The sequence below is a fragment of the Lynx rufus genome, unplaced genomic scaffold (genome assembly GCF_022079265.1).
Source record: "Lynx rufus isolate CCGP_SWC_20201006 ecotype Redwood Valley unplaced genomic scaffold, mLynRuf1.p SCAF_4, whole genome shotgun sequence".
Classification (NCBI taxonomy): Eukaryota; Metazoa; Chordata; class Mammalia; order Carnivora; family Felidae; genus Lynx; species Lynx rufus.
The window spans coordinates 37,335,369-37,347,675 of record NW_025814856.1 but is presented as its reverse complement, the minus strand read 5'-3'; the positions used below and the strand labels follow the sequence as shown (position 1 = coordinate 37,347,675).

At 42.0% G+C, this 12,307-nt stretch overlaps 1 protein-coding gene across 1 annotated transcript; it reads left to right on the top strand.

Moving 5' to 3' along the window:
- Positions 1–2,016: 2,016 nt before the first annotated feature.
- Positions 2,017–11,794, top strand: MDFIC2 (MyoD family inhibitor domain containing 2). Its single transcript, XM_047095196.1, has 3 exons — positions 2,017–2,029; positions 2,906–3,127; positions 11,535–11,794. The coding sequence occupies exons 1-3, from the start codon at positions 2,017–2,019 to the stop codon at positions 11,792–11,794; spliced, it is 495 nt and encodes a 164-aa protein (XP_046951152.1).
- Positions 11,795–12,307: the final 513 nt, after the last annotated feature.

Here is a 12,307-nt window from a genome sequence, read left to right as displayed (position 1 = left end):
CAGTAACCTCTATCCAACATTTTTTTTGTTCCTGAATTACTTTGTGCAAAAGCAATTTAAATTACATGCAGCCTGACTACGTGTGATAATTTGAACTGATTGTTAATTAATTCCGTAAGTAAATAGCCGCCGCAATCTCTATACTCATCAAGGTTTCGTTATCTATCAGCTCTTTCTGAGCTGCTCTTTAATGTACAGTATAAAGCAGCTGTAACTGAGGACACAGGATTCCCTGAGTGTGCAAGAAGATAGTCTTGCTTTGTAGAGACTGCTCAGGGAGAGAGGCATCTGTGGAGCTAAGTAATTTCCGAGGCTAGATCTTGAGCAGGTGACGCATCATGGCATTTCGGGTTAAGAGGGGTTTGCTGATAGGCAGTCTCAGCAGCTAGGCAGCAGAGAACAAAGCTAAGAACAAATCAGAGATACTGTTGCAGACTAGAGAGACGAGGATAAGAAGAGAGCTTTTGGAACACGCCGGGCCTGGGTTCAAATCCTAGTTCTATCATTTGCTAATGAGGCAGACTTGGGCAACTCAGCTCAATAAACTATCTAAGCTTTGGTTACACTCATTCATCTGTTAACTGGGGATACCAATGCACACAGTTGCCATCTGTTCACGGAGGCTGACAATAACTACCTCCTGGAGTCTTTGTGAGGCTTAAGTTAAATGAGGTATATAAGTGGTAACATGGAACTTGACATAAAATGCATGCAGCTATGTATGTGGGTGTGTGCAGAAAGCAGTGGTCTGATTTTCAATCCAGGTGACTTTGCCCCATAGGCAAAATTCGGCAATAGGTGCAGACATTTTTGCCCGTCCCAACCTAGGACAATGGGTGCTACTGGCAGAGGACAGGGAGGCTGTTAAAAATCCTACCAGCTCCCCAAAGAATTATCTATCTCCAAATATTAATACTGCTTTAAGTATGCCAAAGCATAACTTGAATGGCTGTTTGTAATATTAGCTAATTACTGGACACTTTGGGACCCAAGAAAAATAAACTGTTATTTTTATAGCATCATCGTTACAACATTAATTTGGTAAATCTCTCTGGGGATAGAGGAAGCCTAGAGTTTCCCCATTGATTGAGCTAATTCTATCTATTCACAATTACGTTAATTGCTATTCATGAGAGATGTTCCCATGAACCCCAATTTCTACCAGTCCAATTTAGAGTGAATCAAAGCATAACCAAGAGATTGAAAGCCAACGACATAAGGGGGAGGGAATAAAAAGCAAACCTTGCTGAAATCCAAGGCTGTTTGGACGCTGAGAAAGAAACAAACATGGCCTAAGACAATTGTGTGAGATGTACTGATAGTTCCCATGCCAGTCACGAGCCTTTGGAACTCCATACAGAGAGCTTCAAAAATCCCCACCCCACCCCCACCCCCGGGGCTGTGATCTGATCTGTTGAAGGATGGGAAGGGTCGCCTGAGCTTTAAAAAAAATCCCAAAGTGTTAAGAGATTTCCCAGGTTATTCTACTGTTTACACAGTCTGGGAACCACTGCCCTAGGAGGCAGGGCCCTGTAGAGTTTTCCATCTGCCCGAAACAAAGCAACTTTTGAAAAGATGATGAAAATGGGTGGTGGCAAGAATACACTTCTTGCATGAGCTGTGTGAACATGGGAAAAACCAGGTTGGTTGTTGTATTGTTTATTCTAGTCACTCAATGAGCATTATTGGATCAACCCGGTATTGTGTTAGCGACAAGAATGCAAGTCTCCAGAATGAATCCTCACCATCTCCCAGTAGGGCTGCTAAATCACCAGGACTGCCACTTGTTTAGGTCTCAAATCATCCCTAGGAACCAGCTGGTCTTTGAGAATACCTTCTGTTAACTCCTTCCTAGGTTTTAGGATTCTGTTTAACAGGTGTAGGTAAGTTACCACCCAGTCTGGTTCTCTCTCTAATGTTATTTCATGGTGTGTTTCTCTCTGTCCTACACTCCTCGATATTGTGACTTCGTTATTTCTCTGCTAACATGTTTGATGCTTGTGAAAGTTGAGGACCATGCCTGTCTCAGGTACCACTGTACCCCCAGTGCCCAGTTCAGTGCTTCTTATATAACAGGCTCTCAATTGTTAGGTGGGAATGAATGAATGAATGAATGAACAAACAAATGAATATGGGAGTTCTCAAAGACACGAGGCAACTAGGGCTTCTTGGTCTTCTCTATGACGCTCCAAACCAGAATCTCAGTCCAGGACTTTGCTGGAGGTTCCTTTCTAGGTGGTTCTATGGAAATAAAACATGTTCCAAAAAGCCTACCCCCAAAGCTCACATTGATGATCACCTGACTGGGAGCTTAACAAATGCCAAGGCAGGGAAAAGAATGGCAACTGAGAGTCTCTGAGATCAGAAACAGGAATGAGCTTCTAGACTGTTCATTTATAATCACTTCTCGTATACAGAGGAGGAAACTGAGGTTTGTAGAAACAAACAGGACAATGTGATGGAGATCACATACATTATGGAGCAGTACTCAGCATTGAAGACCCTTCTACTGCTCCTGGGATCCAGAAAACACTTTGACAATGAGCTGACAACAAACTATGAGATTTCATTGATCCAAGCGAATGAATTCTTTGATTCTCTCCACCCATCACTAAAATAAATAAATATATAATTGATTTTAAAATCACACACAGGAGACATAAGTGATACAAATTACTGTGATAGGGAAACTTGTAACGTGTGTAAAATGTTATCATGATTGCCTCTTTTATTCTTACTTATATTTTTATTCAAAATGATCCTGTTCAATGATGCTTCATTCTCTTACATAAGATCTTGTTCTCATAAAAGCCTAGAGTGTGAAGTTTTCTGCAAATGTCCGTTCTGAAATCACTGGGTCACGTCAACTATAATGGGTTTGTGTATTTTTTCTTTTTTCGTCTAGATATGCAACTCACAAATGAAAAGCATGCAGACGAGAAAGCCATTAATGCTATCATTATAAATTCAGTATCCGAATTCAATATCACAGATGGACCAGCCAAGGAAACCCCCAGTGAGAAAAAACTGTCAGAATTCAGCACATCACTGTCCTCCCTTGAAGAATGCCAAACGAAATTTTCCTACCTCCAAACTGATACTTCAGTTCATCAGAGAGACACTGATGGTATGTTTCTCAGAATCAACCCATCTCTAAATAAAGCTCCCCAACCCCCGCCCCTGTAAAATCATCACATATGCTGTTAGAAAAAAAGAGCCTTTATGAATATTAAACAGGAAGACTTCGATTTGAAAACCCTGGTGAATGACACATGTCAAGGTCACTCTGCAATTATGAGGTGCTTGGCAGATTGTTTGCTCTCAAAGCTGGAAATCGGAGGCAAAGTGTTTTAAATAGCTGGAGTGAGGTATAATCATGCTTGCTATGGAGTTATGATGTGGATAAAGAAAAACGGCAAACTTTTCTCAAATCTGGGACTGTTCAGCCCCTGTCTCTAGGCTGAGAGGAGAAGAAGGCAGAGGGGAATGGTATGAAAATGCTGGAAATGTGTAAATGTAGACTGTAAAAAATATCAATCTGCTTACATCAGCAAGCAGTAAAGAAGGATTGGTTACTCTAGCTGATATCACCTCCTGGGCATTCTGATCAGTGCAAACCTACACCAAACTACCCCTGTATATGACATTAAAGGCACATTCCCTTTCGCAAAGCCAACTTCAAATTGATTTGGTGCTAAGTGATCATCACAGTCAAGTTCAAAGTCATGGACTCCACACCAAGACATATGTAATTTTACTCAGGTTGGCTTTGCAGTGACCTTTACAGAAGACATAAACCGTTCAGGAATTTCGTAGTGTTCCATACCTACGTTTGCATTTAAAGAAACCTTGCAATCTCTCAAAAGAGAATGTAATAGGTCCTAGTTACTAGCCTAGATTTAAATTAACATTTACTTTTTGAAAAAGAGAAAAAAGAAATACATAGACTTTGTATTAGCAGGAGTTTGGAATCACATCAGTTTAATTCCTGGCTCTGAAATTTATTAACTGCATAAACCTGGGTAAGTTTTTTAGCATCTCTGACTCTCAGACTCTCGGTTATATATCATGGAGCTAGTAACACATCATAGTGTGTTTTGAAGATCAAATGAAATAACATATATAAAGGATCCAATAGAGAACCTGGCACATAATAGATATGTGATTTTTGCTTTCATTCTGGTTCTGGTTTTAGAAAGTAAGGGGAGAGATTTCTAACACATGTTATTTACGATCTTATGCACACATTGTCAAGGATGCTTCAGACCAGAAGCTACAGACACAATTGCTTGCAGCTGCCAGGAGATAGTGTGAATAATGCAGAAGATGGGCAGTGAACAATAGGGGTGGGCGAGGACTATGGCAAGGTGAAGAGCCCTGCCACTACTCAGCTCCAGCTAATTGTTTCCGGAAGAAAATAGAGGCTCAAAGTTGCCAGGTCCGGAGCGTTACGGGACATCTCTGCATTTCTTAGGTGCTGGCAAAACTTCTGTCTCATTTATGAAGCCCCAGACGCTCCCAACAATACATGGCTTTGGGCCAACTTTGGCCGGTGGACTTCCGGGTTACCACCCCAAATTCAAGATGATGCCCAAGTTTCTGGCTTTGCTAGCGTTTCATGGCAATCAAGAAAACAGGTGATACAGGATCGGCTTGCATCAGGGACGCACGGATCTTACGTGTAACGGGTCTTGGTTGTAATGACCCCAGAATTAGGAATTACCGTTGTACATATCCACACAGTACAACACAATGCCATCCAGAACCACTCCGATTTGTCCTATCGGGGATCCAGGGAGAATGAGAAGGGCAGGCGTAGCTGAGATGGTACCTGAACCCTTGTATTCTCAGGAAAGGGCCAAAATGACCACTCCATGAAAATGGCAATGGATAATCAGGGGCCTCACGCAGGAAAAGAACGACTTCCTCTTGTTTTTGAAGAGCAGAGGAGATTCATGAGGACAGTTGAATTAGACTGTTCTTCTTAAGCTCTGGCTGAGAGGCTGGTACAACCCGGAAAATTACAATTTTAGGCCAACAACACAGGTAACAGCCCGCTAATCCATTCTCACAGTGTGAACTCCCCCCATCAGCAACGTAAGAGTTTTTGGTATCTGGATAAAAGAGAGAAACATTCCAACTAGGGCCTACAAATGTGGGTAGGAAGCTCTCATTATCTTAAACAGCCAACATCAAGGATATCAAGAGTTAAGTCGGAGAATTTTTATAGTAATTAATTTAAGGATGCAGAAATTGAGAGCTGGGGTCATTGTTCGTACTGAGATAAATACAGAAATATCTTGCAGGAACAGCAGGGGAAACAGAAGGGAAAAGAGAAGATTGCATCCACTTTCATGTAGTTTGTGGTTAATTTATTTTCAAATGTATAAATGAGTGCATAGGAATGGATGCTTAATTGCTAATATCTATTATTTATATACATTGCCCCACTTAAAACAGAATGGAAAAGCCTCACACATGCAGATTTTGTAAAATGTGTTACATCCATTAGCACAGTTCATGGTGTGTGCTCTGATGGGAATTTAAAAGGATCTTTACTGCACATCACACACTATGTGCTGCAACATTACTTTATTATTAAATTGTGGCTCATCCTGTGTGGTCCCTTTCCCGAATAAAATGGAAAAAGTCCAGAGCACTGTCTGTGTCTCTGCTTCTGTTTCTACACTCTGATTGCAAAGGCATCCCTGTGGGTAATAAAATCAAGCATATACACAATAGTCGAAAAGAGGCTCCTTGAAAAGAATCCTGAGAATACACCTAATTGATGTATAATTTTGAATCTGAGATGTCTCATCCAGGTGGAAGAGGAAAATCATAAATACAAGATACCTCAAAAGAATAGTCTTAATTACACCATGGACTACTGAATAAAATGATTACATTTTCTACACTGTAAATTTCATACAATTAAATGCGGTAGTGTCACCTTATAAAATGTTTCAATTTTATAATTATTTCAGTTCATTTGCTCAGAAAAAAACATAAGCACAAATTTACTAAGTATCACCCAAATCCAGTCATCCTCGTTCTAAAGAACTGACTTGAACGTTAGTTGTGCTTGTCTGAACTTAAATAGATCTTGACATATTTAAGTAGCTATTAAAATTGATAACATCAGGGATGATACCCCAGCTAGAGAAAGGCATTCAGTCACACTTTATGTATTCCTATTCTACATTACAGACTTTAAAAAAAAAAAAAACTTAATGTTGGAAGAGTGGGAACCAATTTTTATACTTTTTCACCAAAAACTTTGAGTAATTAGTCGGAGCCACCGTGTCATGAATCTCATGATTATGTTGAATCTGCTGTGACCACACATTAACCATTAACATATTATAATACTGGGTTTGGGCCAGGTTTATTTTCCTTTTTTTATTACTTGGCTTTGAGGGGATGGGAGGGGGAGAATGTTGTTTATGTGGGACCCTTTATGGAAGAACCACATTCTTGCTACTTTGCATAGTGATTCCCAAACTAGCGGGTGAATGTATCTGGAGCTGAGGAAAACCATCAGAACTACAGGGGACAGCTACATCCTCCACGGTCTCTCCCTCCTCTGAATTCCAGGCATTTTGGTGACAAGATTGAAAGCGGGGAGGGCAAACCCAGTGAGTACTGGACCACGACTGCGAGGCTGATCTCTGATACCCTGGTGGAAACTCCTTGCATTGTTACCTTTTCCACTATAATTAAACATGATCCTTTCTAATGAGACAGATTCTCCCTCTTAATTAGCCAATCCCCAGCTGTACATTTAGCACCTCTGGAGGCTGCGTTAATCCTTCAGTATCATTAGGGTATCACTTAGCACATTACAGCCTCAGTGTCCTAAAGGTACCCTAGGGGTGTAAAAAGGAAATGAAACAACCTAAGCAGGTTTTTGTCATGGCTTTTTGCGCACAAATACCGCTTTTGCCTGCAAGGCTTGCAGGTCGTGGCTCCTTCTTGAACCTTCCCTGATCCGGATTTAAGGAGGTAAGAGGTGGGAAAGCGAGCTGGGTGCTCTGAGAGCAGTGATTACAGCCCGGGCCAGGATGCCAGGGCAGTCAATAAAGGGACGTCAACATACAGAGACCTAGTTACGAAGATATTAGGAGAGGTGAAAAGCCAGGTAAGGGAGTAGTGAGGCCTCCCAGGACTTAGCAACAAGGCTCTGACACCTCTTCCCTTGGTCCCTCCCAGGCCACTAGTAAATGACAAGCACTGGCCTGAGCTCATAGGCCACCAGCAACTAACCATTACTTGACACACCACTAGTAAGTGGCATTAACAGTAGCCACGGAAAGAAGGATTTTCAGAAAGAGATAAAACCAAGGGGTAGATACACCTGAGACACCACTCAAAGCAGAGAGAGGGGAGAAGAAATACCCCCTGCATTCCCTTCTCCCCTGCTCCCCACCCTCTTTTCCTGTCACTGCTTCCCATTGGCTGAGGTTGGTGAGAAGCCGCTTGACAGAACCTTGAAAACAGACTTTAGCAGTCTTGGGAATACAGAGCAGAGCAGGGAGGAGAAGGGAGAGCAGGCCTTCCACAAGCCGGCCACGTCCTGCGCCATGTTGGATCATGACAGAGGAGGTGTGAGCCTTCTGAAGGGCAGGCCAGCTGCAGGGTTAAGAGCTCTGGAGGGGACAGTTTGAGTCAAATCACAGATTCACCATTTCCTATGCTTCTTAAATTCCCTGAGCCACTATTTCCCCATCTATAAAAGAATTGTGATAGGACTCAACTCAGGCCCACTTCAGGACCTATGTGAGGAGCACATAAAGTACAGAGGGCCAAGCATCTGCTTCCAATGTAACAATGGATAAGAGAGCACAGGCTTTGGATCCAGAAAGACTGACATTTGAACCTCTCGCCCACCACCTTAAAGTTGAAAGACTCAGGACATTCAGGGACAATCCCTGAGCCTTAGTCTTTTCGTCTAAAAAACGGGGACCACTTTATTTATCTCCCATCGTTCATTTACTCATTCTTTCACTCAACAAGAGATACAGCTTTCTTATAATTCAGGTTCTAGTAGGGAGAGAAACCCATTCATAAACGATTTAGCTTCATAGCATCCTATGGTCAGTACTAAGAGGAAAAAATAGAGTGCTATGAGAGTTTCAACAGGGTGTGATTTAGAGAGAAGGTGTTTTAAACTAAAGACTCAGAGGCTGAGTAGGAATCAGGTCAAGCTGTGAGGCAGGGGTTTATGGAACACAGGCCAAAGAGAGAGCACGCGCAAAGGCTCGGAGTTTGGTGTATCCCAGGATCTGAACGAAAGAGAACCAGTGTGACTGGAGGGCACTCGGTGAGGAGAAGATTAGGATGGGAAGCGAGAGAAATAGGCAGAAACCTATACGCAGGCATATGGGCTACGACCAGGATGGGGGACTTTACGGGGGAAGCGAGCTCATCTCATTTCCAGTGAAAGAATATCACAGGAGACGATGAATCTGAGCTGCACTCACGTAAAAACCAGCGTGTTCGATAGGAAGCTGTTGCTTTGGACCTGACGATGGCCAATAGTGGCTAGAACTATGGCGGTGGCCCTAGAGGCAGGTAGAGGCTTATGAGTTTCACATACCAATATGAGATAGAATGTGCAGAATTCGGCAAGGAATTGCATGGGGGGCAGGGGGGCGGTATGATGGGGAAAAGGAAAATGACAGGAATGAGTCCCAGCTTTCTGTTCATTTCATGTGAGTGTGCAAGAGCCATTCACAAGAGAAAGCCAAAGGTTTGTGGAATAAGGAATGAGGGAGAGCCGTGGTGCAGCCTGGCCTTGGTGAGTGGGAGATGTCTTGAAGACATTGCAGAAGCCATGTGAAGGAGGCAGATGGACGCACAGCATACTCTTTGGGATGGGCTGAGAGTAGGGGTGCTAATCACGGGCTATGACTTTGCATATCATGTTTACTAAACATTAAAGCCCCAAGAAATAGTGCAGGCAAAGGAGAATACACCCATTCAGGCAGGAGAAGGAGAGGTCCAACTCTCTTTTCAAACACTTGCAAATTTCCCCCTGAACTGCTTGGGTTACTTTTGTGCAAACAGAAATTGCCCATATGCAAAACAGTTTTGCCTGCCCGTGTAGAATTATTTAATGTGCCTTTTAGGAAAAGTTTTCAACACTCTTGAAAGTTTGGAAAAATCTGTTTTCAATTCATCAATGTTGCCATGTTTTTTTGGGCAAGAGGCTCTGCCTTTTATAACCAAATAAAAAGGACTGACTTATACACAGGGAAAAAAAAAAAGAGCTCTATTCTCAAATGCAAAATAGAAGAAAACAAATACCAGTTTGGCCAAAGGATTAGGCCAAACATTTTTGTGTGTGTGCAAATAAAACCTACGGTGTACATCAGAAGCAGAGACCTCCGGAGTCTGCCAACTTGAGAAAACATTGGCAAGAGGAGTTAAACCAAAAGATTATATGCCCTCAGGAAATTATAAGGCCATTTCACAAATTGGGTCTTTACACTTTGATACAAAACCCCAGCTCCCATCCCCATGTCACCAGCTCCCACCCTAACTTACCTGCAAATCAAACTTTTACCCTGACATCTACAAAGGACGCAGATCTAGTGGGATCATTTTTATACGATCCTAGCGTGAGTAAGTCTCTTAAGCCTCCAGCCTGAAGGATATGGAGCATTTGCTTGGGATATTTTGTACTGAGAACTTCTTCTTTTCCAGGGGCTGCTCTAGTAACCTTGCTGGCATCAGTGTAAGTTGATGAGGTTTTATGCTCCGTATCTTTGACCACCAACATGCCCTCCTCAGAAATGCATACGTAAAATAGAGTCTATGTACTGTACTAACTGACTCCTGAATTTTTGTGGGTGGTTTGTGGTGACTTATATGGGTGACTTGGCCACATGCTGGAAGCTGGCTCTAAGTGAATAAAAAAATACACCCCATCTGGCAAAGAGATGAGTGCATACACCCTGGAGGTATTATGGGACAGGCTTCCTAAACCAGAAATACTTAGGTACAGCCACAGCACCTGCAACAATATATGGCAATTAAAGGAGTCATAAAAGTCACCTTGAGGTTCTTTATCACTGTCTGATTGGGAAAAAAGGAAAGGAGGGTGTGAGGCAGGGATGGCACATGGGACAGAGGCAAGAACGAAGACTTTGGTTTACCTATATGCACAGTCATTTTCGACCTTTAGATAATGACTCTAAGTTTCTTCAAGATATTCGTTCCCTTTTAGAGCAAGTTTCCATGCTTGCCCTCCTTTCAAGGATGAACAAATATCTGAACAAAAAAAGTAAAAAACTTTTCTGGAAAATATTGTTGGAAGTAAATGAACAGGCCTCTAAGAACAGTCAGAACCCAAGAGCAAAATCTCTCCTGCAGGCTTGGATAGTCTCAGCCAACTGAAGCCTGAAAACCAGAATTTATTAACATTAACATTCTTATTGGAAACAAAATAAATCCTTACGAAAATATAACTTTAATTGATTGATAAACCCATCAGGAGGAGGAGATGTTTCTCCAATTCAGGCCGGAATGTTACTTTCAGCCACGAACAATCTTCAGGACAGTGATTTTCATTAATTGGATGATATATCATGTAAACATACTTACCTACCCATTTATAAAGTGCTTACATGTTTGTGAGACAACTAAAAAACAAGTTATGATTTTAACAAGAGAGTTGCTGCATCTCCTAACTAATTCCCTTTATGGAAACAAAAAATATCATAATCTATAACCCATCACAGCTGTTTGGCTAGAAGTACCAATTACCTTCAATACCTTAGAGATACTTTCCCGATTTTTACAAGTCTGCAGTAGTAAATTTTTAAACCAATTTTCTTAAGGAGGATTGAGAAGATTTCTACGCTTTCAGGCATATGATGACGTATTTCATTTAACATGAATACAAAATCAAGGCTTCCCCAAACTGGAGGACAAAGGACGCAGGGATTGAAAACAAAATACAACCAAAACAAAAACTCTGACTATTTAAAAAATTCTTTCTCTGCGTTTTGAAATGTGCTTTTCGCTGGCATGCGAATATGGGTGTGGCAGATTTATGGGAATCCACACCATACAAATGAGAAAGCCTGGTGACGAGAAGCCGGAAATTTGTACAGTCTCTCCTTGTCCCCAGCCCTAATTGCTCCTGAAAGCTCCCTGCACCTGCAGAGGACCGGCTATTTTTCAGACAGCTGCAAGGTTTCCAGAGAGGTAGCTAATTGTGTGGCTTCTCAGCACCTCTGCAGGCAAAGTAAATAAAGGAGTTTAGAAAAGTGACAGCACTTTAAATAACCAGATTATGTGGAATCAATAGAAATGCTCAGGAAGTTAATAAAGCAATTACTTAAGTAGAGCGGGTACGGCAGGGAGGTGGGGAAGAGTAATGGTGTACTTTACCCCTAATATGGACAATTAAGAGTTGGCCATAAAGTTATCAAGCATGCCACCACACCTGCCTGTCCTTCGGAGACACCCCTCTCTGTGCCACCGTTAATTTCTTCCTCTTCTTTTCCTTCTCCTTCTTCTTTAAACAGAGGAGTGTGCCTCTCTCATCCTCACCTGTCTGTTTTGCCAGTTTTGGGACTGTCTCCTGATGCTCCCAGACACGTGCGAAACAGTGTGTACCAACCTGTGCTGCCCCTCTCACAGGTACCACCACACCTCGGATGAAAGCCACCCGCGGCACGACTGCAAGTGCAACTGTGACGTCGACTGCAGTCTTTTTGAATCTTGCCACGAGACCAGCGAGTGTCTGGAGTTGGCCATGGAGATTTCAGAAATCTGTTACCGCTAGCACAATGAAGTCAACCACGTTCCGGCAGACCCTTTGGCCCCACAGGGAAACTCCATGACAATAAGACTGATTTCTATGCGCTGAAATGTAAGGATTGTACGCATTTCTTGGATGCCATAGACCATTTTATTCTGCACCTGGCTGGCAAGGGTAGTGTTGTCAACTCAATGGTCTTATTCCAAATTTCATTACTGCATGGCTCGTTGGAAAAAAATATCTTGATCATGTGTGATGAACGATCTTAAATACCTCGTAAATGCCATAGGTACAAGGTGTTTCTTGACTGCAAAAAAGCATGCTAAACCACTCTGTGTTACTGCGTTCATTGGCTTGCATCATGGATTCAACTTCATTCACAAATTCAGGACAAATTAGTACATTCTTTTGGAACTGACATACATTAGCTTGTCTTTGTAATGGCCTCATGCATAAACATTATGCATTGTTGGTTATTATTAATAATGTATTGTATAACATCATTTTGTAATTAAAAATTTATTTATACAGTCTCTT

What these genes read in the sequence shown, in the direction of transcription:
- MDFIC2 (XM_047095196.1), top strand. An exon ending in TCATCAGAGAGACACTGATG is followed by an intron (nt 3,128 to 11,534) that starts GTATGTTTCTCA and finishes TTCTTTAAACAG; the next exon opens with AGGAGTGTGCCTCTCTCATC.